Raw genomic sequence first — 22,008 nt, 5'->3', positions numbered from 1 at the left:
ATTTCCGTTTTATCAAGCCTATAAAACAATAATTACGTGTCACTTTGATTTTGGAGCTAGCGATGACTCAACTCTAGATCAGCTTGGCTGACAGGCCAGATCTTCAAGATAGGAGAAGCTTTCAGCTAATGTCTGCATCCACCGAGGAACAAATTTCTTGAAGCTTTAAAGAGAAGGAGGTGATTTCTAGTCGCCGTTGGCATTTCTGTCCCACCAACAGCTTTGGTCAGCGCTGCTGCTTCGTGGGTGCCAGTCCAGAGCGTGACGTCACGTAGGCTTCCTCTCCAATGCGCGTGGTTTATACTCACATTTTGCAACACGTCTTGCCACGTTGGCCGTGTCCCCTTTGTTGTCTAAACCGAGAGCTGGCAAACTTTGGGATCTGATGGGCCATCGGGTGCCTTCACCTCCCCAGCGTGGAGGGAACCTCCCTCACCTCCACGTCACGGCAGCCGGCGAGGAGCAGCAGTGGAGCTCATCCCTCGTTCCCTGCCGTCACCAACGAAGAGCACCAGCCTCCACGAAGCCACATTCCCGATGTAATCACCTCTGTAAACTTCAATCTCCTAACCCTACAAACGTTCCGCAACATTTTCCAAAGCCAACACCTTCTATAAAGGTGCGTGACTACAAGAACCCCTTGTGGCAAACGGGACGGAGAGTTGCCACCTTTTGGCCCCTGCTCTGATATCAAATTTCTGATACCGCTGAGAAACTCTCCCTTTTTAGGCTGAAATGTTTTCCTATTTAGTTTCATTCTGTAGATGTTTGGGGAAGAGGAGACAAGGAGCACAGGGATGGTTTTGGAGGGGTGTGTTATTTGCTTTCCTTTTGGGGAGGAAACCTTGTGGTCAAACACCCAAAAGTTTGAGTAAGCAGCGAGTGAGAAGTCCTGTTACCTTTATTGTCCTGTTGTGGCAAAGGGAAAGACATCCCAGCTCCAGGGAACTGTGAAATGTGACAGTTGGTAGAATTCAAAAACATTCATTTCTCCACTTTAAAAAATATATAATTATTAGTTTTTAATTTAGCTGCATGCCTCTACCCAGGACATCCAGGTAAAGGCTCGCTTTGAGCTTGAAGATGGCAGAGTCATCATCATCATCATCTTCTGCTTCTTCATCATCATCATCTTCTTCTTCTTCCTCTTCTTCTTCATCATCATCTTCTTCTTCCTCTTCTTCTTCATCATCATCTTCCTCATCATAAACATGTGTAAGACTGTGAACCCGCTTCATAAAAGCAAACTATAACACCATCCCCATGGACACCTGTTCCCTGTCCCCACAGCAGCATCTCGGCAGCGTCGTGAACACCAACAGAACATTTTAGGGGAAAAGCGTCCCTTTTTTTCTTTAAAGCTTTGCCCACGTTATCAAAGCTGCTGCTATTCGAGTGCAGCAGTGGGACCAGGACGGTGCGGACGACGCCACCGATGACTTTCACCCTGATTACTGAAGAGCTGGTTGAACGAAGAAGTTGGCCCCAGGGTGAGGTGAGCTCCAGGTTTGAGTCCGGAGCTTTATCCAACGGTTACGGCCGTCATAGAATCGTAGAATGGTTTGGGATGGAAAGGACTTTAAATTCTTCTCTCTAAGGTCAACTCGCTTCCTCCCCGCTGCTCTGCCGTCCCGGGTGGTTTCTGTCTAAAGAAGGAGACCTGAGCTTTGAATTCAAGCATCATTAATAACGGTACCCTGCACGCCCAGAGCTGGAGCAACGAGCATCCTCCACCACTGCAGACCTTTTCCCCTCCCTGCAAGCCTTCAAGGTATGAGTTGCATAGAAAATTTGTTCCCCCTCTCTCTCTATATATATATAAAAGATTAAATTTTGAGACAAAAAGTTCTCGAGCGCGATCGCTGCGAGAAACTAGAAAGCGACGTGTGGGAACCGAGTGATATTCTCGGGTTTTTGGCATTCTGCTTTTGTGTCTATTAATAATCCCCCGGAGTGAGTCATCTGGAGATGCATTTATTCACTGAGTCGGAGAGAGCTGCTCCCCAAAATAGCAGCTGTGTAATTTTTTATGATGCTGTAATGCCAGCGCGGCGAAGATTGACATCATTTAGCGGCGCTGCTCTCTGCCTGGCAATCGGATAACCCGTGTCAAGCCCCAAAATAAACGTGGAAAGCCACGTGCTCCGTTACATAAAACAGCCGTGAGAGCCAGCCCGCGTCGGAAATGCCTTTTTGCCCTTTCCTGCACAACTTTGGCCTTGATTTTTTCCCTTCCTTATGTCTTTCTAAGCTGCTTTTGCTGATTTTCTTAAACGAGAGCGTGAGGAGCGTTGGGCCAGAGGAGGGATGGGGAAACAGCTTTTGGTGGGAGGGGAGGCTCACCCACGGCTCTAATGCTCAACATTTCCTCTGTTATCCCCCACCCATGAGAAAAGGCCCATAAAGAAATCCTGAAATGCATCAAATTCAGTGTGTTGAGCTCTGAATTGCTCCTCTTTTCTTCTCGCCCACGTTGCTGCTCCACCAGCTCCACGTGTCCCTGCGCAAACTTCTGAGCATCCCCCTCGGCCGGGGCTCACACCCAAACCCAGCGACTCCTTCCCGGCGCAGTGCATCACGAAGGGTGTAAAGGCAGAGAAACGGTGGAGTAGGGTTGTGTTGTGGAGGTTTTTTTAAGGATGAAACTGGCTTTCTCTGTTTCTTCTCATTCTCTGCCCTGCACTGCTGCCATCAGGGCTGTCCTGGTGTCGCAGCCGGTGGGACGTCCGAACCGTCCCGGTGCTCTCCGAAAGCACATATGGGAATCACCAAGTACCACACACACTTTTTTGCACAATTTTGGCTTAAATGCCTCTGCAGGTGGACCAGCCCTGGTATCAAATGGCACTGTGCCCTCCAGCAGAGGATTGATGAAGGTGAATTTGCCCGCGCTGGGGTTTAATAGCTTGGGTGAACTTGCCCTGGTGAACGGTGTTTGTATTACAGAGACCGTTCCAGCTGGAAATGTTTCTTAACATTCTCTTTTGATGCAGCACTTCAGAAGAAAATGGGACTCCTGCCACCAGCAGCTTCAGGCAGACGTGAATGATGGGGCTTGGGATGAGCAGCAGCTAAGGCTGAATTTTTGTCAGGGCCACTGAAGTCCTCCAGCTTCAGGTGACCTAACTGGGAAGTAGAAATGTGAAAATCGAGTAGCAGTCCATCAATACAACTGTTAGGATAAAATTATTATTAAAGATAGTTTTAATAGGAGGTGTGACGTTCTGGTGCCGCTGTGCCTCCCTTACCCTTCACACATCTGGGCAACGAGTGTCCCTAAGGAGCAGGAGTATCAGGAACGTGGTGAGACTCAGAAATACGTAACGATTGAGGCTTTGAGCAACCTGATGTAGTGGAAGGGGGGTTGGAACTAGATGATCTTTGAGGTCCCTTCCTCCAAACTGTTCTATGATTCTATAACTAAATATTCCTAATTTCTTGTTATAGAAGAAATATAAAGAGGAGCAGGGATGATGGCACACCTTGGCTGTAATTTTGTATAGTGTTTTTTCCGTTAGTTTTTACCTCCCAAGCCCCCCGTCCACCACCCGCGAGACCCTGGCAGCAGGGAGGGCAACAGCCTGAACCCTCCTGCGCTGAGTCTCAGGCCCTGGTTTCCCACAGTGAGTGTTACGTGCCCAAGAGGACCAGGGTTCTGCAGAATTGGTGCTTCTTCTAAGCAACCGCATCCCTGTGCCCGCACGGGCGGCACGGTGGGTGACCCGCAGCCATAGGTTGGGTGCGGGACGCTTGCAGAGGATGAACGTCTCCACCTGTTTTTTGGGTGTTAGTTCAACGCTGGATTAATGGACAGATGGGGAAGAATGTGAGTGAGCCTGGGAGGCAGGGATGGGGCATCCCTGCAGGAAAGGCAGAGAACACACGAGGACTATGAAGAAGAGTGGGAACATGCAAAGGGATGAAATTGCAAAGGGCTGCTCCATCACGCTCGAGATGTTAGTTCTGAAAGGTTTGGTCTAAACCCCTCTGCCCCGTTCCGGGCTCAGCCCTCACCCACAGTCATCCACTCCAAGGCGATGCCATAGAGGAACACGCCCCATCTCCATGTATTTGTCTGCTTGTAGTCACAGCAACCGCTCGTACCAGCGCTCCCTTTTCCTCCTTCCACCTCCGTCCCTGCGTGTGTTTCCTGGTGGTAGTCATTTTTCTCATTTTAATCTTCTCTGCAAAAACCTGGGTTGGTGTTGGGCTCCCAAGTACATTTCTCATTTTGCCCTTCTCCGAGACACGTTGCCCTAGGCCATCTGACCTGTTTGCCTGCTCATTCCCGGTAAAACACGGAGCCTGTAAGGACCACAGTGGCTGCCAACACAATTACAGGGTCAGCAGACATGGATTTGAGGCACACCTGCTACTCCCAGAATAAAGAGATGCAAAGGAAGCACACAGGACTTCAAGCGCGTTACTTCGTGGTGTACCCCATGGACCAAAAGGCTTTTGGAGTATCCCAGCTTCAAGCCCCTCCAAGGGATAACAAAGCAGAAGGTGCCTTAGCTCCAAAATACTCCAGTCCCTGAAGCCCTGATGTTTCCAAAACAGCAAATTGAGGAAATTTAGCACTTCAGTGGCAAGGCTGGTAATGGTTTCTTCTTGATGAAGATCATAAACACTGCTGAACACTTGATGAGGGCTTAAATTTAGGGCTCCTGCATCTTTTTATTTTCTTAATCCTAACATCCATGGAGGAAAAGCTCATAGGAATGGAGGTGTCAGAGGACAGCTGGTAACAGAGGAAGGATGATGGAGTACGTTTCCCCTGAGACTTACCTCATCAGGCCCAAGAGACACCCGTTTCATTAGAATTGGGAAAAAAAAAACATAACACCAAACCAACAACAAAAAAATCAGGATCAGAAATAGTAGAGGAATAGATTTAAAAAAAATAAAAAATGCCCAAGTCACAGAATAATAGATGTTGAAACAGAGCTGGTTGCTGAGAGCCTCTCCAGTCTACTTCCAGTTTCACACTGAAATGGTGGTGTTCTGGTTTTATATATATATATGTATATATAGGCCAGGTTGGATGAGGCTTTGGGCAGCCTGGTGTAGTGGAAGGTGTCCCTGCCCATGGCAGGGGGGTTGGAACTGGATGATCTTGAAGGTCCCTTCCAACCCAAACCATTCTATGATTCTATATCTATAAAATATACATATTAGAAATATATATTTTAGCACTGATTCTGATTACATATATTAAAACATATATTTATATATATATTAGAAATATATTTAAAAAATATGTAAAGAAATATATCCTGCCTTCCATCCGCTCCTCCGAAGCTGCTTCCTTGCCCTGCGACAGCCAGGACGAGGCTGCCTACTCCCAGATGCAGAACTCTCCCAGGTTCCCATCAGGGCTTTCTCCTGCCTTTCAAAGCCCCCCCCAAACAGCAGCTCTGCCTTTCGGGGTGCCAACCACTTCCCCAGGGCAGGAGCGGCTCCGTCGTGCCGGACACGGGACAGTCTCGGAGCGACAACCAAAGCCTTGCTAAAAATCAAGGCGAACAGACCTGGCTGGGAAATTCAGAAATTCAGAAATCAGCATCAACTGAGCACAGCTTGACCAGAATATTTACATTTTATTAAATCTTTACAATCAGTAATTATAATCAAGTACACAATTATGTACACAGATTATATACATTTTAGCCCAGACTTTTACATCACAGTACATAGTCGCCCTTAGAAATATCGTATACGCTTATCACCAGACAGTAAAACCCAACAATAGTGTTACAGCACCTGTTATTAAACGTCTTTCATAAGAAAATATACGGCTGTAAATTGGGCTGGCTAAAAAAAAAAAAAAAAGAAAAATGTCTTATAAAATCTGAACATACAATATTTCATTCACAGAATGTTGTTTTTTTTTTTTTCCCCTACGTTCTGACTTGTCGATTCCGATTTTAACCTCTCAACACACACTTACTCATGCCTACCGCTATGCTGGCAGGAGGAGGAGAACCAAAGCTGGGCTCATTTTGAAACTTCATTAAGAAATAATAAATGTAAACAATTGAGACGATTCCTTTAAGATGAAAGAAGAAATGAATTGGCTGATCTCAATTGCATGGCATGGAGTAAGTGCTAGGTCCAGCTGTGATTCCTCAATTCTTCAGTGTTCAACACCATACAAGTGAATGTTCAAAGAAAGACGGGATGTACTGATCAATAACGTACAAGCAATGCTCCACATGGAGGGAGCAGACTTCTAAAAATTTGGGAAGATGGCTTGCTCCCTTCTCCGAAAGCTTTTGTTGGGTCTTTTTGAGGAATACATTCTTTTCGCTTTCAAAGATGACAGTGACAGAAAACTGAATTATTTTCAGATTGATATGAAAAGGTTAACTACACCCTATTTCCTCATAAGGAAACAGAAAGTGAAAATAACCTGAATAAAACTGCCCTCGCCCTAATTTAGTCCTCTTTCCCAAAAAAAGTCAACCTTACCCGAGTCCGTTCTGTAAACAAAGCTATGGCTCTCATGATGGTTTCAAAGGTAAAGTAAAACAAGCTGTAACAAAAAAAACCCCAAAACCAACCCAAAAGGAAGGAGGCAACTGTTGTCTGAGGTAGGCCACCACCCAAACGATGCTTCAAATCCATACGGAGGTCTGGGATCGTTCGAAAATCCCTGAACAGGAGAGCTAACGTCTGCTGCTTCGTCAAGAGATGTAGAAAAAGCAGTTAAATAAAAATGAGCTGGTGGTGGCAAGGAAAGTTAACTTCTGATAAAATGTTACAGCTACACCTAAATTTTCTGCAGGTAAAAAATGAAAACCTTTAGTTGCTTAACGTAACGAGCAGAGAGCCTCTACAGCTATAAAAATACTTCCATTTCCACCAAAAGAGCTAACAAGTATGAAGATGTAGTCCGTGTCGAAGAGCGCGGGGCCAGAAATGCTCCTTTTGTGGCACGAAGCACTGACAGATGAGAAGAATTCTGAGAGTGGAAACTTTTGATGGGCACCTGATGGTTTTGAGCCTGCAGCCGACTGCACTTGGCCACGTCGCTTCGAGCCCGGGCGCTACCAGGGGAGCGCGGCGTCTCTCGGGTGCGGGCTGGGGCTCCCAGTAACGAAGGACACTTAAAAGGCTCCCACCATCAAATGCCTTACATGGAGAAACTCAGGTTACCAAAAATATAAATTAAAAAAAAATAATAATTTCTCAACTGCAAACCCCAGCTGCTTCAAGCCCAGTCCAAACCTCCATACAGTTATTTGTGCAAAGGAATCAGAACTACATTTAAAAGCTAATTTATTTTAAAAGGACACTTATTTGCTATTCCTCCTCAAAACAGCCTCCTCCTCTAGTGACTTCACGTTATCATTCAGTTGATGGATGACATTCCGATCGCCTGCCACGCTCTCAGGAGGTGCCTGTGCGTTCCGACACTCTCGAAAGCGTGTCTGGAAGTATCCATGTATACAACACGTGCCTGGGATTCCGCCACTCACGCTGTACCGGAGTATCCACAAATAAATACAGTATGGCTGGAGCTAATTAACAGTTGCATATTCAGCACGTGGAATTTCACCAGCTAAATGAAAGGTGCAATTCAGATTGGGGCTTTTTGTTTGGTTTTTTTTTTTTTTTTTTAATTCCACTGTAAAGATGAATATAAACCTCCGTTTTTAGCCTGGTGCAGCACATCGGCAGTATTAATTTATTCTTTAATATAAAACAATTCTTGGAACCACAATTCACTAAAAGCAGTTTGTATAAATCAAGTTCATTAGGTTTTGGCAGTTTCTTTGGACACAGTCAAAACGTCTCTCGGTTGTTTCAACATCCCCGTTTTTATTCAAAGAACCTCTTTCCTAACAGGGATAACAAACCAGGACCCGCACTTACCTCTATCCAAGTCCCGGAGCCCCCAGTAACCCACCAGCTGTCCTCCCAGCTCACGCCACTGCACTTGGAGCTACGGACCCAAACGGTTGCGCTTCGTTACTGGTACGTACTGGCCTCGTTGCCTTAAGTATCACACGTACGGAAGTCGCGTATAAAAAGAGTGACAACCAAGTCAAGCTGCTAGAAGTCCAACTTGTAGAAAAAGGAAGATTTTCGTGAGAGCTGTAGTGTCTTTTCAGAAAATATTGCCAGTTTAAACGCCGTATCTTGGGGCAGATTGAGTTTTTCAACCTGGAAGGCCACAGGAAATACCTGAAGCTCAACACCTGCCTTGTCTACTTTACCTTGACCTCAAGCGTAACCCTCACACCATGAACCTTTTATCTGGGAGACCTCAAGGCTGCCTTAAGTTTCCCTGATGGAACCTGCTTACAAAGTACCCGTTGCCATTGGTTTACACAGTTTCTCCAGTTGAAAGTGGAGCAGAAGGGAAAACTCGCACATCATCGTGGCCATTCTTCATGGAAAACGGATGGAAAGAGTGATGAACACCACTACTACGTCTCAGTACGATACGTCAGGACAAAAATCGAACCGTTTCTAGCCTGCCTCAAAGACACGACAACTGGAAACCATTTCACACCCGCTGCTATCAGTGAAGGCTTTCAACTCAGTAGGGATGAGTAGGGTTGAGCCTTCGCTCCAACCGGACCAGTGGCTGACCTACTGCCTTCAAGCGCTCTCATCGACAACCGTTACGCGGTACGTTAACCCCGCTGCGTTCAACTTGTGCTTTCCAGAGACCTCTCGGAGCCTGGAACGCAGAAGTCGGGCTGGTTCCCTGAATGAGCCTCCTGGGTTACAGCCCCGTGCAGAGGAGCCAGACAAATGCTTCAATTGCACATTCCCATTTTCAAACAGGAAAAATTAAAACAATACAAAGAGCGCGTGCTGGATTTCTGTGGTAACTTCCAGGTGAAACCTGGGTGCTCATCACAATACTGAATATGTTTTCTAGTTCTCGGATATCAGGGCCTCACTTCTACCCAAAAAGTTCTCCACTTGTTTACTAACAAATAAGTTATTATTACAAGTCATAGCTCATCCTTTTCCATCATTTCAAACGCTTCTATATCTTCATTCCAGTCTGCTAATATGGATTCCATAGGTTGGACTTTATTATCCCAGTTAACTTTGGAATTTGACTCTGTCTCAGTCTTTTGTTCCTGAGGCTGGTGATCCCCTTGCGTACATGCTGGCTCCGGAGCACTAGCCTCCTCGGTTCCAGGGGTGTAGGAATCCTGATTGGAAATGGAAACGCTGTCACTGTCTGTGTGAGCAGGAGATAAAGAATCGGGGTCAGTAACATCAGGGGTTTCTCCTTCTTCAGGCTCCTCACCAACATCCTGAGGCGTTGAAGTAGCTTCTTCTGAATTCTGTTTATGTGAATCGTTTTCAGATAGTTTCTGGTCCATATTCTCCATTTCCAAGTCTTTGAGAGGAGAGAGAGAAAAAAAATTGTTTTGGAAAAAAAAAAAACCAAAACAAACCAGAAAGGCAGCATTTTATTTCAAAAGCAAGGTCACTTCCCTGGGCCTCATTTCCTCAAGCAAGTGCAGACTTTCCATTGATATGAAAATTTAATGTTATTAAGGAACATTTTTTACAGAAGGAGGGGAGGAAAGACAATTAAACGCATTTTAAATGAGGGCAAACCATCTAGTGAGACTAGTTTTGGTTCCTCAAACTTGAACAGTGACTTCTGGGTCAGTGCTAGTTGAGTTGCCATCCTTCAGCCTTAAGGAAACACCCACTTTAGCATGAGATTTTAAAGCACTCCCAGATCCACCAGCATCCCACATCTAAGCAAGTGGGGGAACGGACAGAACTTCATCAGTTCACTGAACTGTGAATTAAAGAGAGAGCTGAAGCCAAACCCTCCCTCGTCACGTCCCCACTCAAAGCAACTAACATCCATATCTCCAGTACCAGTTTAGCCTTACAACAGCTCTCTGACTTAACCATGCAGATTTCTTTGGAGTTTGATGTTTCCAGCTGGTACACAGGACACTAATATCTCAAGAATTCTAAGGAGTTTAACTGCATACGTCATTTTTAACATGGGATACTTACTGCTATCAATAATGTAGTTTGGAATCGTTTTACCTTTAAAGATTGTTGCTGGGATTCCAAACGGAAGCACGAGGAAGGGGGAGGGAAGAAGCAGATACGGATTACAAATTCTTAAATGCAGAGCTATCTTTTGCATTTAGTGTTTTGTTAGAGCAGCTGAACCCCAGTTATGAACAGGAGGAACCTGTAAGCAGCTACGGAGAAACAACACTGTAGCTTTTGGCATTATCCCCTTTGCAAACGTGCAGAAAAGAAAAACTGTCCCTGTTTTACTAGAGATGCTCCTTTTTACGTACTCTGCTCGGACAGAGCAGTGCTACGGGGAAGGCTTACAGAAGGAAAACCTCCCATTTGCTGCCCTGTGCAAACATTTTAACTGGGAATGTATGAGCTTGCAATTTTCTTGGGTTATACAAGAAAAAACTGCAAAACAGCTGAGGTCAGCAGCCTTGTTTCTCATGATAACCACTTCTCCTTAGACAGGCAAAAGAGTTGTAACAGTTGTCTCTCTCCTTCTGGGTGCCCAGAATGTCACTGGGGAGCTGGATGAGAGGCATTTACAATGTAGAGCACTGAAAACACTTACGCTATTCCTGACACCACTTCAAAGCAGATGATGACAAAAAGGGTTCAGCAGGAATCCAAAAGGCTGAATTTTCTCATTAGTCAAAGCGACACTTAACTTAGGAACAGCATTTCTGGATGTTAATGTTAACTTGGGTGGGGGGAGCAGATAATGACACCTCTCAGCTAATGGCTTGCTCATTAAAAAACAAGTACTGGTGTCAAACAGAAAACTAGAGGTGCCAAATAACATGTTGGCACCTTTGGGTAGCAACGGAAATCACTGTTGTACATTTCCCGTTGTCCCCCAGCACGGAAGGAAGCTAAAATTTGTATAAATAACCTCTGATCTTACCTCTGTCTTTCGCTTTATCAGAAAGGAGCACCTCCACAGCCTCATACTCCCGGATCGCGTCCAGGATAATGTTCCCTTCCTTGTTGAAGAGGAAGAGCATGGGAATCGTGATATCATCTGTATTCTTCCCATCACCAGCCATTTGGAAGAGAGGAGCTGTGTCACTGCTGCTTCCCTCGTTGTCATCTAGCCAGACACAGGCAAAAGGAAGAAGCAAGTACATCTCCTGTTAGATGAACAGACCACAACTCCGAACTGCTGCGGACTTTTTCAGCAGCTTTCGACTGCCCAGTCAGCTCCAAGGAGTCCAGGCAGGAAATAATAAGTTGGTTGTAAAAAGCAAAAAGCCAACTTCACTTGTTTTCCTTAACATTTTTCATTTGTATCTCAAGCCTCCCTCAGCAGTTATTCACAGGAGATGGCACTATTGCAACACTCGGCGATCCTTAAAATAATCTGCAAAACGCGTGGCAATCACCCATCCCAATTTGTTTAGCTACACTTTCTGCACAGAACCAGACAAAACATTTCTTCATTTTCTGAAAGCACCATTTCTGTGTTAGAATCATGGAATCGTAGGGTTGGAAGGGACCTCAAAGATCATCTAGTTCCAACCCCCCTGCCATGGGCAGGGACACCTTCCACTACACCAGGTTGCTCAAAGCCTCATCCAACCTGGCCTTGAACACTGCCAGGGATGGGGCAGCCACAGCTTCTCTGGGCAGCCTGGTCCAGTGCCTCACCACCCTCTGAGTGAAAAATTTCTTCCTTAGATCTCATCTAAATCTCCCCTCTTTCAGTTTAAAGCCATTGCCCCGTGTCCTGTCACTACACACCCTTGTAAAAAGCCCCTCTCCAGCTTTCCTGTAGCCCCTTTAGGTACTGGGAGGCTGCTGTAAGATCACCCCGGAGCCTTCTTTCCTCCAGGCTGAACAGCCCCAACTCTCTCAGCCTGTCTTCGTAGCAAGCTGGAGTACTGTCATCTCAGAGAGTTTAACAGCTGCTTGTCAGCTCTCCAGTATCTTCAAACCTGTAAAATACGGGTTACGTCTACCCAAACTTAGGATCTGAAGAACTTAAAATTTTATTTACCAATAACAATGCCTCCTATTGCTCCAGCTTTTTGAATGTTTCGTGCCTTTTCGGCAAACATACACTGGCCTCTTTGCATCAGAGCAATTTTCTCTTTCACTGCCTCAGGATTAGTGATCTCTGAGCATCCGTTATATGGCTTAATGGTTGCAACAAATCCTCTTGTCTGTTTGGAAAAACAAAAACAAAAGAGAATTAGAGCAGTAGGTTCAAGCTTGTGAAAGATTCCTAAGCATTTTCCAGTCAATCTAATGCATTTAGTGTTGTCTTCCGTCAGTGCAGGCAATCTTTACCCTGAAGCTGGACTTCTAAGAAGCAAAGAATGAAACGGAGCGAAAATCTAATTCTCATATTCAGTGTATTTTGTCTGTATCTGTGAATTGCTGTCTCTGGAAAATTGTCTTCCGTGAACTGCTAGTCTGGAACTTCTCTTTGGGGCTGCATCTTGCCCAATTGGAATCACTGGGTTTTCCTACTGCTTCCAGTAGGGACTGTTGCCTGTGCCTTGGTATTTTTTAATTCCATCTAGATACAGCCTTTTATAAAAGCTTGTGTAAGAACAGCCTACTGTAACTCTAAAAGGGCTTCTGCAAATGCATAGCTGACACGGCAGGAAAACCTTCCCTTAAATTAACATCTCTTCAGATATGCACTGCAGATTATATAAATTTCTTTCCAAAAGTCACACTATGTATGCATTTTAAATCCTAAATCATGACTGATGACTCAGAGCAGAGCACGGGCCACAGACTGATAAGCCCCTCATCTTAAAGGCTGTCACTACTGTCACTGTCATTGCTCCGACCTGTTCTTTTAATCACTGTAATTAATTGATCTCTGGCCACACTGGAGCAGTACCAGTACTGTAAAATTTAGGCTCATGCAATAAGGAAAGCAACAGAAAGCCAGGAACGGATCCCATATACACCTTACATACCCCTGCTTTGTGTTTGGACAAGTCCATCCCAAATTGTGCTGGTCCAGCAGTCAAGACCACCCTGCCAAAGAACGGATGGGAGACAATCTGAACAGCACGAGGAGGTAGCTGTTGCTCTTTCTGTTGCTGACTGGAGAGTTCAATCATTTCCTGCATGAACCGTAAGCCATCTTCAGCATCAAGCGAACTCGCTGCCTGAGCAGTAAAGAAACAATAAACAGTTTCTTCTGAAATGTTTGAGAAACTTGAAAGAAACAAAATAAAAATTGAAGTTATGTTGGCTTAGACCACTGCTATAAAGATTTTAAAATAACAAAGTGGATGCTGACTGGCACTCTTTCATCAGTTCAAAGAAGGAAGTTAACCTTTTAGTGTCTCTGCCACACTGAAGACTGAAAACATACAAATATATAGATCTCCTCAACACTGAACACTAGGATTTTCAGACAAGATGCTGTTAGCTACATCACTTGGACATAAACAGCCTCCCTCTAGTTTAATGGAAGATTAGTTAAAAGTGTCGCTGAGGCAAAACATTAACAAGCATCAGCCTGCTAAATATAGTTGCATATCCAGCTCGTGTGCCTCCTTCCACAGTCTGGCTGTCCCTCCTGAACCTCTAAGAGTCAAATATCATCACCAGTAGGATTTTTCGGCAAGTTTTCAAAAAGTACTGTCAGGTCTTACTTGCACTGCATGCTGTACTAATTGCACTCTTCCATCTTTCAGGTGGATCAAACTGACTCCCATCTTCTTCAGTATCTCCAAGTGTTCAGGATTACTGGCCATGAAATCTCTGGCTCTCAACGGTGGTTTTGGTCCACTTCCCAAACTCTCTTCTCTGCCAAAAGATATTAGAGATCAAAGCTTTAAAAACCAGATTATTCTTGAAACATAACCTTCACGTTATTCCTACCACCCCGAGATTAGAATTCTTTGGAATAATGTTGAGTACAAGCGTCACTAAAAGTCAACTTCTCAGTCAAACTAGCTTTTTTTTAAAAGTTGTTGATATTATCAATAATTCTGTAAGTGCACAAAAGCACAGGCAATGTTGATAACGAAACTACCATATATAAATCAGAGAGATATACTTCCTGTAATACCCAGGCCACAATTCCCACTCGGAATATGTGTCTTATTAAGCTCCTTTTGCTTTGAAAGGCTCACTAATTCCTGCTGGGAAAGAACTAAGTCTTGCTGATGATGCCAGACAAAACATAACTGATTTTTCCCGTAGCTAGGCTATCCATTCCAAAAGGACTACAAGCTCCAATAACACCTCATATTTCTCCTTCCATGGATAACAGACTATTCCACTCACTCCTACACTTACAAAAGACAGAAAACATTCATCTTACACTCTGGAAATACCCCTAGGACAGCTTTTATCCACCACGTTTTTCAAAGGTTCACGAATACTCTGAGCAAACATAGGGTCGTTTGGGAAAAGGATCTGGGTGTTGGGGCAGGTCCAGTCGAAGTTGCTGTCATCCAGCTCTGTGTATTCGGTAGTCTGAAACGAGAGAGACAGATCATCGATTAGAAACACAGGTTACATTTTCATACAAGGAAAATCAACAGGCAGACCTCCCCTTCAGTAACCTGTGTGCTCAGCACACACAGCAGCTGAAGGCAAGAAACGTCCTGCAACCACACAGATTCCAGGAGACAAGAAGCCATCACTCTCCCGTGTCACACCTTGTAATGGAGCGTAACCAGTGCACTACAAGCCTCTTCTAGGGATGGAGAGATAGTTACATAAACACACCGCCAGTTCCAATTTTTCACTTACCAAACTTGTATCCACAGTTTCTATAAATTTTTGGCTGAAACAGCTAATCCTTTACTGGCAAACAGTACTTCTCAAGCCCGCTCATGACATAGCTAATGCCCCTGTGCTTTTATGTGCTGGAAAACTAAAGTAGTTATGAGTTCATTTAATAATTGCCTTTATGCTGAGTGGACCAGCTGCAAGCCTTAGGTAGTTCTTGCTTTCTTACCCATAAAAATTAACATAGCATTTACATCTGCTTGCAAAAAACCCCAAAACTGTTTGCAACGTCTTAGCTAATTAAAGGCTCCCTAAAAACCAAGACCTAAAAGGGTATGACTTTACTGGAATAAACATTTTAAAGTACCTATGCTCTTAGTGTGACAAATAGTAGTCACATCACTTAAAGAAGGTCTTGCAAGCACCAGTGCAAGCAACAGCGGAGTAAGACACGACCTTTCCTGTTCATGAGAACAAATACAAACAGGATGTTGGGCTGCTATTACCATCTATCTCTCAGACATTTCGGCTGACTAGCGCTGTGTTTATATAAAAAATAACTTACACATTCCAATTTTTCTTTTCCATTTTTTTTTCCCCCATCAGAAATTCCATAAAGGAGTAACACACTCGTCTTTTAGCTGTTTAACATATTTCGTTGACGGCATTTCCACTTGATCTTTCCTACTTGTTAGCAGCTTTGACTTAAAGAGTTAAGAAAACTGTGTTTGAACAAGTCACTCTGTCTTCTTTATTGGCCTTTTATTAACATTTGCTGTTCTCAAGAATCACATCTGTCAGGCCAGCACTTCACAGAGCACCAGCTGTGGGAATCCTGTCCATCTCAAAAGTATCAGCTTCTCATGTTGGGAGCAAAAGTTTATATAAAATGCTCCTTCGGACTCTTCAGAGATCTTTTTGCGCAGTTTAAAAAGCACAGTCTCAGTTTCCAAAACTCAAAAGACAATAAATGCTCAAGGAAAGAACATTCAGAGAGGGTGCAGGACCTTCACCACCGAGGAGCACGAAAAACTTACCCCCCATTAACTGTATCACCAGTGTCAGACATCAAGAGCAAGCAATTAAAAGTTTCTCACTGTCTAAGGCTAGAGTCCATAAAACAGAGCGCTTTCTACCCAATTTTAAGATTTCTCCAGGACACATGGTGTGACTCACAACATTTTCCTCTGATCCAGGCATTGTTGTAAAACACACAGTAAAGGGTAAAACCAGAGGCACGCTAACAGAAGGGAATTTACAGGAATTTACATCCCTGATGCCCCAGACACCTCTCTATTCACTTCCTCACGCATTTCTTTTGTTTGCCAGTAGTATTATTGCCTTAAAGATTAATTATGTCACCTTATTCAGCACAAAAACAAAAGAGACAGTATTTACGATGCTTCACGGCACAGTTCTATTACTACAGGTTATTCTGGAAGGTTAAGTAATTTATAAACCCATAAGTTTCTCACATTTACACAATAGATGCCCATTACATGGACTAAGACAATTATGCCAAAAGCTATAGCTGTATCTTGTCAAACTGACTTTGTAGCGGTCTCAGAAAACCCTTCCAAATTTGCCAGGGGTTTGTGTAGTAAAATAAGCAAAAAAACTTGGCCATGTTGTTGCAAATGTTTTAGAAAACAATAATAGAAAAGATGAAGATAAAAACATCATAGTGTGTTACTTTCAAATTTATAGAGAGATGGGGAATGATTTTCTTTTTACATATTGCTGATGTTCCACAGCTTTTTTTCTCAAGGATTCAGAGGTGCAGAATCCAGTCATGGAAATATTATTCATACTCATGTGACTGTCACTATTAATATGGTGAAATAGTTCATATTAAACAAAGTGTTAAAACTGGTGTACTTCTTCAAACTATGATTTTTCTTCCATTTCCTCTCAAAGAAAAAAAGGAACTGCTTCAAAGCATCACTAAAACGGACCTCAATTTGAGCTGGAACTTACTGTATTTTTTTTAGAGATGGTTTGGTTTGTAGTGGAAAGCCAAAGTGGTAATAGATGAGCTTCTGTAGTAAAGATATAATCTTCGATGTCGAAAATCATGTCTTCCTTATCAGCAAACAGCAGGTAAAGATATTTAAACATCTCAGCCAGAAAGAAAGAGTCCATTCTATGGGAAGAAAAACAAACAAACAAACAAAAAAGATGTCCTTTAGGAAGATCCCCTTTTTTCTAAAACACCGGTAAAACAAATACTCATATTGCTCCATCTCCGAAGACTTCATGACTATTATTGTTGAGCTTCCAATAGCATTCCCTCCCTTTGGAAGAAACTGTGTTTGGAGGGCAATGATTCAGCATTCAGTACAGAACAGCATTATAGAAAAAACAAATAAACCTCTTCACAAACTTCTATATTTGAAGAGTATCTTGTTTGACAGTAATTCATCTATTGCTTTGAGACAAACGAAAATGAAATGTTATTAAACTAAAAATATTCTTACGTTACAAATTATAAAACTATTGAAATAGTTTATGGACTATGACAAACAGGTAATTTCAGACTTGGTAACTGAAGATAGTTACTCAAAAGTCAATTAATTCCATTATACAAACAGGGTAACTACATTTTTTTTCCTATAATCTTTTTATGAAAAAAAATTATTGCGAAATCTTTTACCTGTCTTCATGACTTCCTGTACGAACATCCTTCATTGCAGCAAACCCACAAGGTACTCTTGCATACTTGTTCAAGTTCTCAATGAGTGTTTTTCCTACTTCTAGGTAGTAAGGGTCCCCAGTAGCCTATAAAAGAAAAACAAAACCCAAAAATCGAACATAGGTGCACTGAGACTTACTGTACAACAAGCAGCTTTCATTCTCCTGATGCTAATTTATTCATTCCATACCTTCTCAGACACCAGTAAAGTCTAATTTATTAATAGTGTTAGAGTCACAAGAGAGACTTCTGAGATACTGCTGCATAACCTTGTACAGATATGCAGAAAAGCACCTGGAAACCCTTATAGAAACACAGGACATTAAGGCACTGCTCTCCTCTGCAAGGTGCAAGTCTCTAAGATCTCTTTAAGAGCCCAGCAACACCTAAATCTCTTTAAAAACACGAGCCTTCATCACTTAGCAGTTTTCTTTTGAATTCTAGGCGTATAAAACAAAATTTCTGGAACAATTTTTGAAAACCGATACTTTCCTCTTGTTTGTATACAGAACTGGCTCCAGTAGGTAAAATAAGCTGGAGATAGGCTACTCCTTCGATATTGAAATAAAACACCAACAAAATTCTAGGTGCTAGACAAAGTGACCAAAAGTCAGAGGAATGAAAGTGATCTTACCTTATACAAGAAGTAAGTGCTTTCGGCAAATTCGGGCCTTAAAGGATGCTGAGCCCAGTGAACTCTAAAGTCTGTTGTGAACGCCTGAGGAAGAAAAAGAACAGCCAAAAATAAATGCAAGAATAAAAACCAAACAGGTTTATGTTGAATCCTACGTTACCTGTACTACAGCAGCTAAAGTACACAGCAGTGGAGCACCGAAGGCCCAACATCAGTCTCAGGAGGCTACAAGAACCTCTGCTAATTAGCATATTCGAGGCCAAAACCTAGCCCAGTGCTCTAGCCCGCTTGGCATGAGTGAGATTTAAGCTCATCTTTGTGCAGGAGTCCAGACACCACCCAGCCTCTTGCCAAGTGTCCAGCAAGCGGAGTTCTGGCGAGAGGAGCCAGAGGAGAACTTATGCTCCAGACCCAGGAGGCAGCTGGCAGCCTCTGATGGCTCCGTCGGCACGGGCACACAACTGCTGCAACCCAACCGAAGCAGCCTGGTGAAGGGCTGCTACATAAAGACAACCTGAGCTTTGGCAAACACCATTTTTGCAAATATACCAACCACCTGACTCTTCCAGTGCATTAAACTGTCGTTTCAGGCTGATGGATTTCTTTCTAACATAAGAAATACCACAGACCAGAAGTCAGTTATCTAAAAATTTCCTAGTCTATGTACTCACTCTTAAAATGCACTGGCAAAAGCCACTTTTGTGATGGTTTACATTCACCACCAGTTCACATTAGGGTTTAAAATATGTCTTTGCTAAAGCAGATGGCATGTTGGCTTAAATACAACGAACTGATCTTTCAAAGTTTCCTTCCTAAGAAGAAAGCATTGAAAAAATCAACCCAAAAAATCCCTAAGGAGCCAAATCATACCATTTTAAAAGCACTCAAAAAATCATTCCAGTGCTTAGAGAGCATTCTTTGGTCTCAATTCCCACGTTAGGTGAATGTGATGTTAATTAAAATGTTTTCTAACAGGAATAAGCTTACACCAGAGAAAAGTCAAAATGAGAAACGGAGTCAGAAGCCTTCTCTTGTATTCTGGGTCATGGCAGAATAAAAACAAACACTTCAGCAGGTAAACAAGCTCTTGTGTGCAGAATTAACTTGCTCAAAGACTGCACTTGCAAGATCTACAGAGAAGTTTGGGTACTTGTTCAGCCTGGAGAAGAGAAGGCTCTGGGGTGATCTTACAGCAGCCTCCCAGTACCTAAAGGGGGCCTACAGGAAAGCTGGAGAGGGACTTTTTACAGGGGTGTGTAGTGATAGGACAAGGGGCAATGGCTTTAAACTGAAAGAGGGGAGATTTAGGTTAGATATAAGGAAGAAATTCTTTACATTGAGGGTGGTGTGGTACTGGAACAGGTTGCCCAGAGAAGCTGTGGATGCCCCAACCCTGGAAGTGTTCAAGGCCAGGTTGGATGAGGCTTTGAGCAACCTGGTGTAGTGGAGGGTGTCCCTGCCCATGGCAGGGGGGTTGGAACTGGATGGTCTTTGAGGTCCCTTCCAACCCAAACCATTCTATGATTCTACTTACTTTCAAGTACCTGATGCAAAATTTCAGAACATTCTCTCAGAACAATTCAGTCTTTAGTTTGCCTCCTTGGGTTAATAAAGATGACTGTGATCTTCAGCATTCAACGCTATGACATTGCTAAGCAGCTCCTACGAATGTGTTCATACAAGTTTTGCATGCTGAAATAAGTCAAGGTCAATTTTGGAAGGCCGAAATATAAAGTCTATGCAATTATTAATAGCAGCAGCTTCCTATTATTGTGTTAATTACAGCATAACTGAAGGAAAAATATTTCATATGCAAAACAGTTGTCACACATGCAGAACTGGAAATGACAGAAACTGTGGAAATGAGCCTTTGGCTTTAACGAGGCATATACCTACTATTTTTTGAAATGGATATCTGAGAGTGCTCAGATTGAGGTAAGAATCAGTTTACATGATCGAAAAATTACTACCTTACCTCTGGAAGAAAATTATGCTTTTTTATGACCTGGTACAGCATCTCATGAGTTTCAATAGCAGGTCTGATGTCGCCTTTCAACACCTAAAATTCAATAATAAAATTAATATTAATTTAACATGCGTAGGAATAATATTCAAAGTTAGAAACACTCACTATGTTCATGGAAAGCTACAGACCAATTTCTACATTTCCAGCAGCTACACACTGTACATATTACCCCTTTCAGTGTAAGCCATAGATATTCCATAAGAGCTCTTTAAGCAAAATCAGACTAAATGCCCATGCAGAAAAAAATCTCTATCATTTACAGAGAACCGTGGTGGAAATGGGATTTGGTTTGTTTTAAAGACGTAAATGGCACACAAACCAGAAAATTTGTCACTAGACTCCTAAAGAGGCAGCTTAATTTGAGCGTTTTCATGCCTAGGAGTGAAGGAAGCAAATCACACAGACATACTTTTCTTGACATAAATTTTTCTTGACGTAAACTTCTTTTCTTAACGTGGCCAGAAACGCACGTTAACTCGCATCACAGCACTGGAGTGGCAGGAGGAGTGAGTATAGAAATCCTCATTTGGTATTTTTGAAAATCAAATTACTAAGTTGGACTTGTCAATTATACAACCAGTCTATTGAATCATCTATTACAACCATCTGCGCATGGGTTTTAAACCTTACCTGCAATCCAGGGAAGAAAGCTAGCAAAGAATCCATCCAGGTCCTGGCATTTAGCATTGGTTTATGGATATGAACATCAAGAAGAAGAGGTGGTTGGCTAATGTATCTCATTATGGCATCGTAGTGCTGACAAACATCAGAAAAATCATGAGTTTGTATTATCAATACATTTTATAAACCAGCTATGGATCACCAGACTATGGCTTTTTTTTTTTCCATGGAAGAATTGGTACTACACTCCCAATCATTATTACATTTGGCAAGGCACAGTAGTTTCTAGTTTTGCAAACTGAAAAGATGTGTTGTAAACACTGAAAAGCTCCGCGGTACATGCAATTCACACCACATTTTTCCAAGTAATACACAGACACAAAAGTATATTCAGCAGCTATGTGATAAACAAGTAATTATCACAGTTAAGGCATGTTTGTTTTGGCTGAATCTTTAAGTAGACACTAAACAAAGCTGAAATTGCTCTCTCTGAACAGGAGAATTCAAAAGCAAATACATCTCAGGAGGAGAAAAGGAAAAGGAGGTAAAAAAAAAGAAAGAAAAAACAAGGCAGCTGGACTTGATTGCTCAGAAGTTTAAAACCCACAAGCTCACTTGTCAACTTTCTGACTTCCAATCCTACATTCCAAGATAACTGCCTGCCTTGTTCTCTGAAGCACAGCAGGTACAATCACGAGCACATGAGCCAAATCGATAGGAAACAGTTCATAGACATAATTGAGGCAAAATATAATGATGGCAGCTGCAGGTTAGGAATATGAAATAATCATTACACTTCAAGCGCTGCAACAGGCCTTGAGCTACTGAATTATCCCAATTTTAATAGTGCTTATGATATAAAATCATGCTACATGATATAAAATCATTTTATGATATAAAAATGTTTTTACTAGGTATTGCCATTTTCAAAAGAAAGAATACTTTCATAAAAGAATAATGATGCTCACAAAGTTTCTTGGTAATCATCTTATGCATTCAGTAACCTAAGTGTGGTTTTCAGCTTGTAAGTACACGTGATTGTATCCTGGGCCTTAGGATCTAAAGTGCAATGCAACATCCACACTTTTATTTTCAGATCTTTTTTGTTCCTCCAGGACAGAAAGAAATTGTTCCATGGCTTGCAAGGAGAGGCCCTTATGTTGTTTTACAGAAACATTTGCAGTACTACACGCTCCAAGGTGATTGTCATATCCAGCTTCTCCTGTACTGGAACCATGGAAAGAAGTCCAGAAGATCCCGATGTTGATTGAATGGGGTTAAAATAGCTGCTCAGGTGACAGT

General features: G+C 42.7%; 1 protein-coding gene across 2 annotated transcripts in view; it reads right to left on the bottom strand.

The window, feature by feature from the left end:
• Positions 1 to 5,675: 5,675 nt before the first annotated feature.
• EDEM3 (ER degradation enhancing alpha-mannosidase like protein 3) overlaps positions 5,676 to 22,008 on the bottom strand; it is a 33,519-nt gene continuing 17,186 nt past the window's right edge. The window contains exons 10-21 of one of the 2 annotated variants that reach the window (XM_086617288.1): positions 20,716 to 20,841; positions 20,035 to 20,118; positions 18,060 to 18,143; positions 17,387 to 17,511; positions 16,711 to 16,876; positions 14,321 to 14,475; positions 13,647 to 13,800; positions 12,960 to 13,154; positions 12,023 to 12,188; positions 10,931 to 11,116; positions 10,012 to 10,059; positions 5,676 to 9,370 (exon numbers count right to left, since the gene is read on the bottom strand). In XM_086617288.1, the coding sequence (XP_086473414.1) occupies positions 8,973 to 9,370; positions 10,012 to 10,059; positions 10,931 to 11,116; positions 12,023 to 12,188; positions 12,960 to 13,154; positions 13,647 to 13,800; positions 14,321 to 14,475; positions 16,711 to 16,876; positions 17,387 to 17,511; positions 18,060 to 18,143; positions 20,035 to 20,118; positions 20,716 to 20,841 (1,887 nt within the window). In that variant the 3' untranslated portion in view covers positions 5,676 to 8,972. The remainder of the gene's footprint in view (positions 9,371 to 10,011; positions 10,060 to 10,930; positions 11,117 to 12,022; positions 12,189 to 12,959; positions 13,155 to 13,646; positions 13,801 to 14,320; positions 14,476 to 16,710; positions 16,877 to 17,386; positions 17,512 to 18,059; positions 18,144 to 20,034; positions 20,119 to 20,715; positions 20,842 to 22,008) is intronic. The other variant, XM_086617289.1, reaches the window with a different exon arrangement.

Source organism: Tauraco erythrolophus, chromosome 10 (genome assembly GCF_009769465.1).
Source record: "Tauraco erythrolophus isolate bTauEry1 chromosome 10, bTauEry1.pri, whole genome shotgun sequence".
Lineage (NCBI taxonomy): Eukaryota > Metazoa > Chordata > Aves > Musophagiformes > Musophagidae > Tauraco > Tauraco erythrolophus.
The sequence above is the reverse complement of the archived record's forward strand: the minus strand, read 5'-3'. Positions and strand labels throughout refer to the sequence as shown.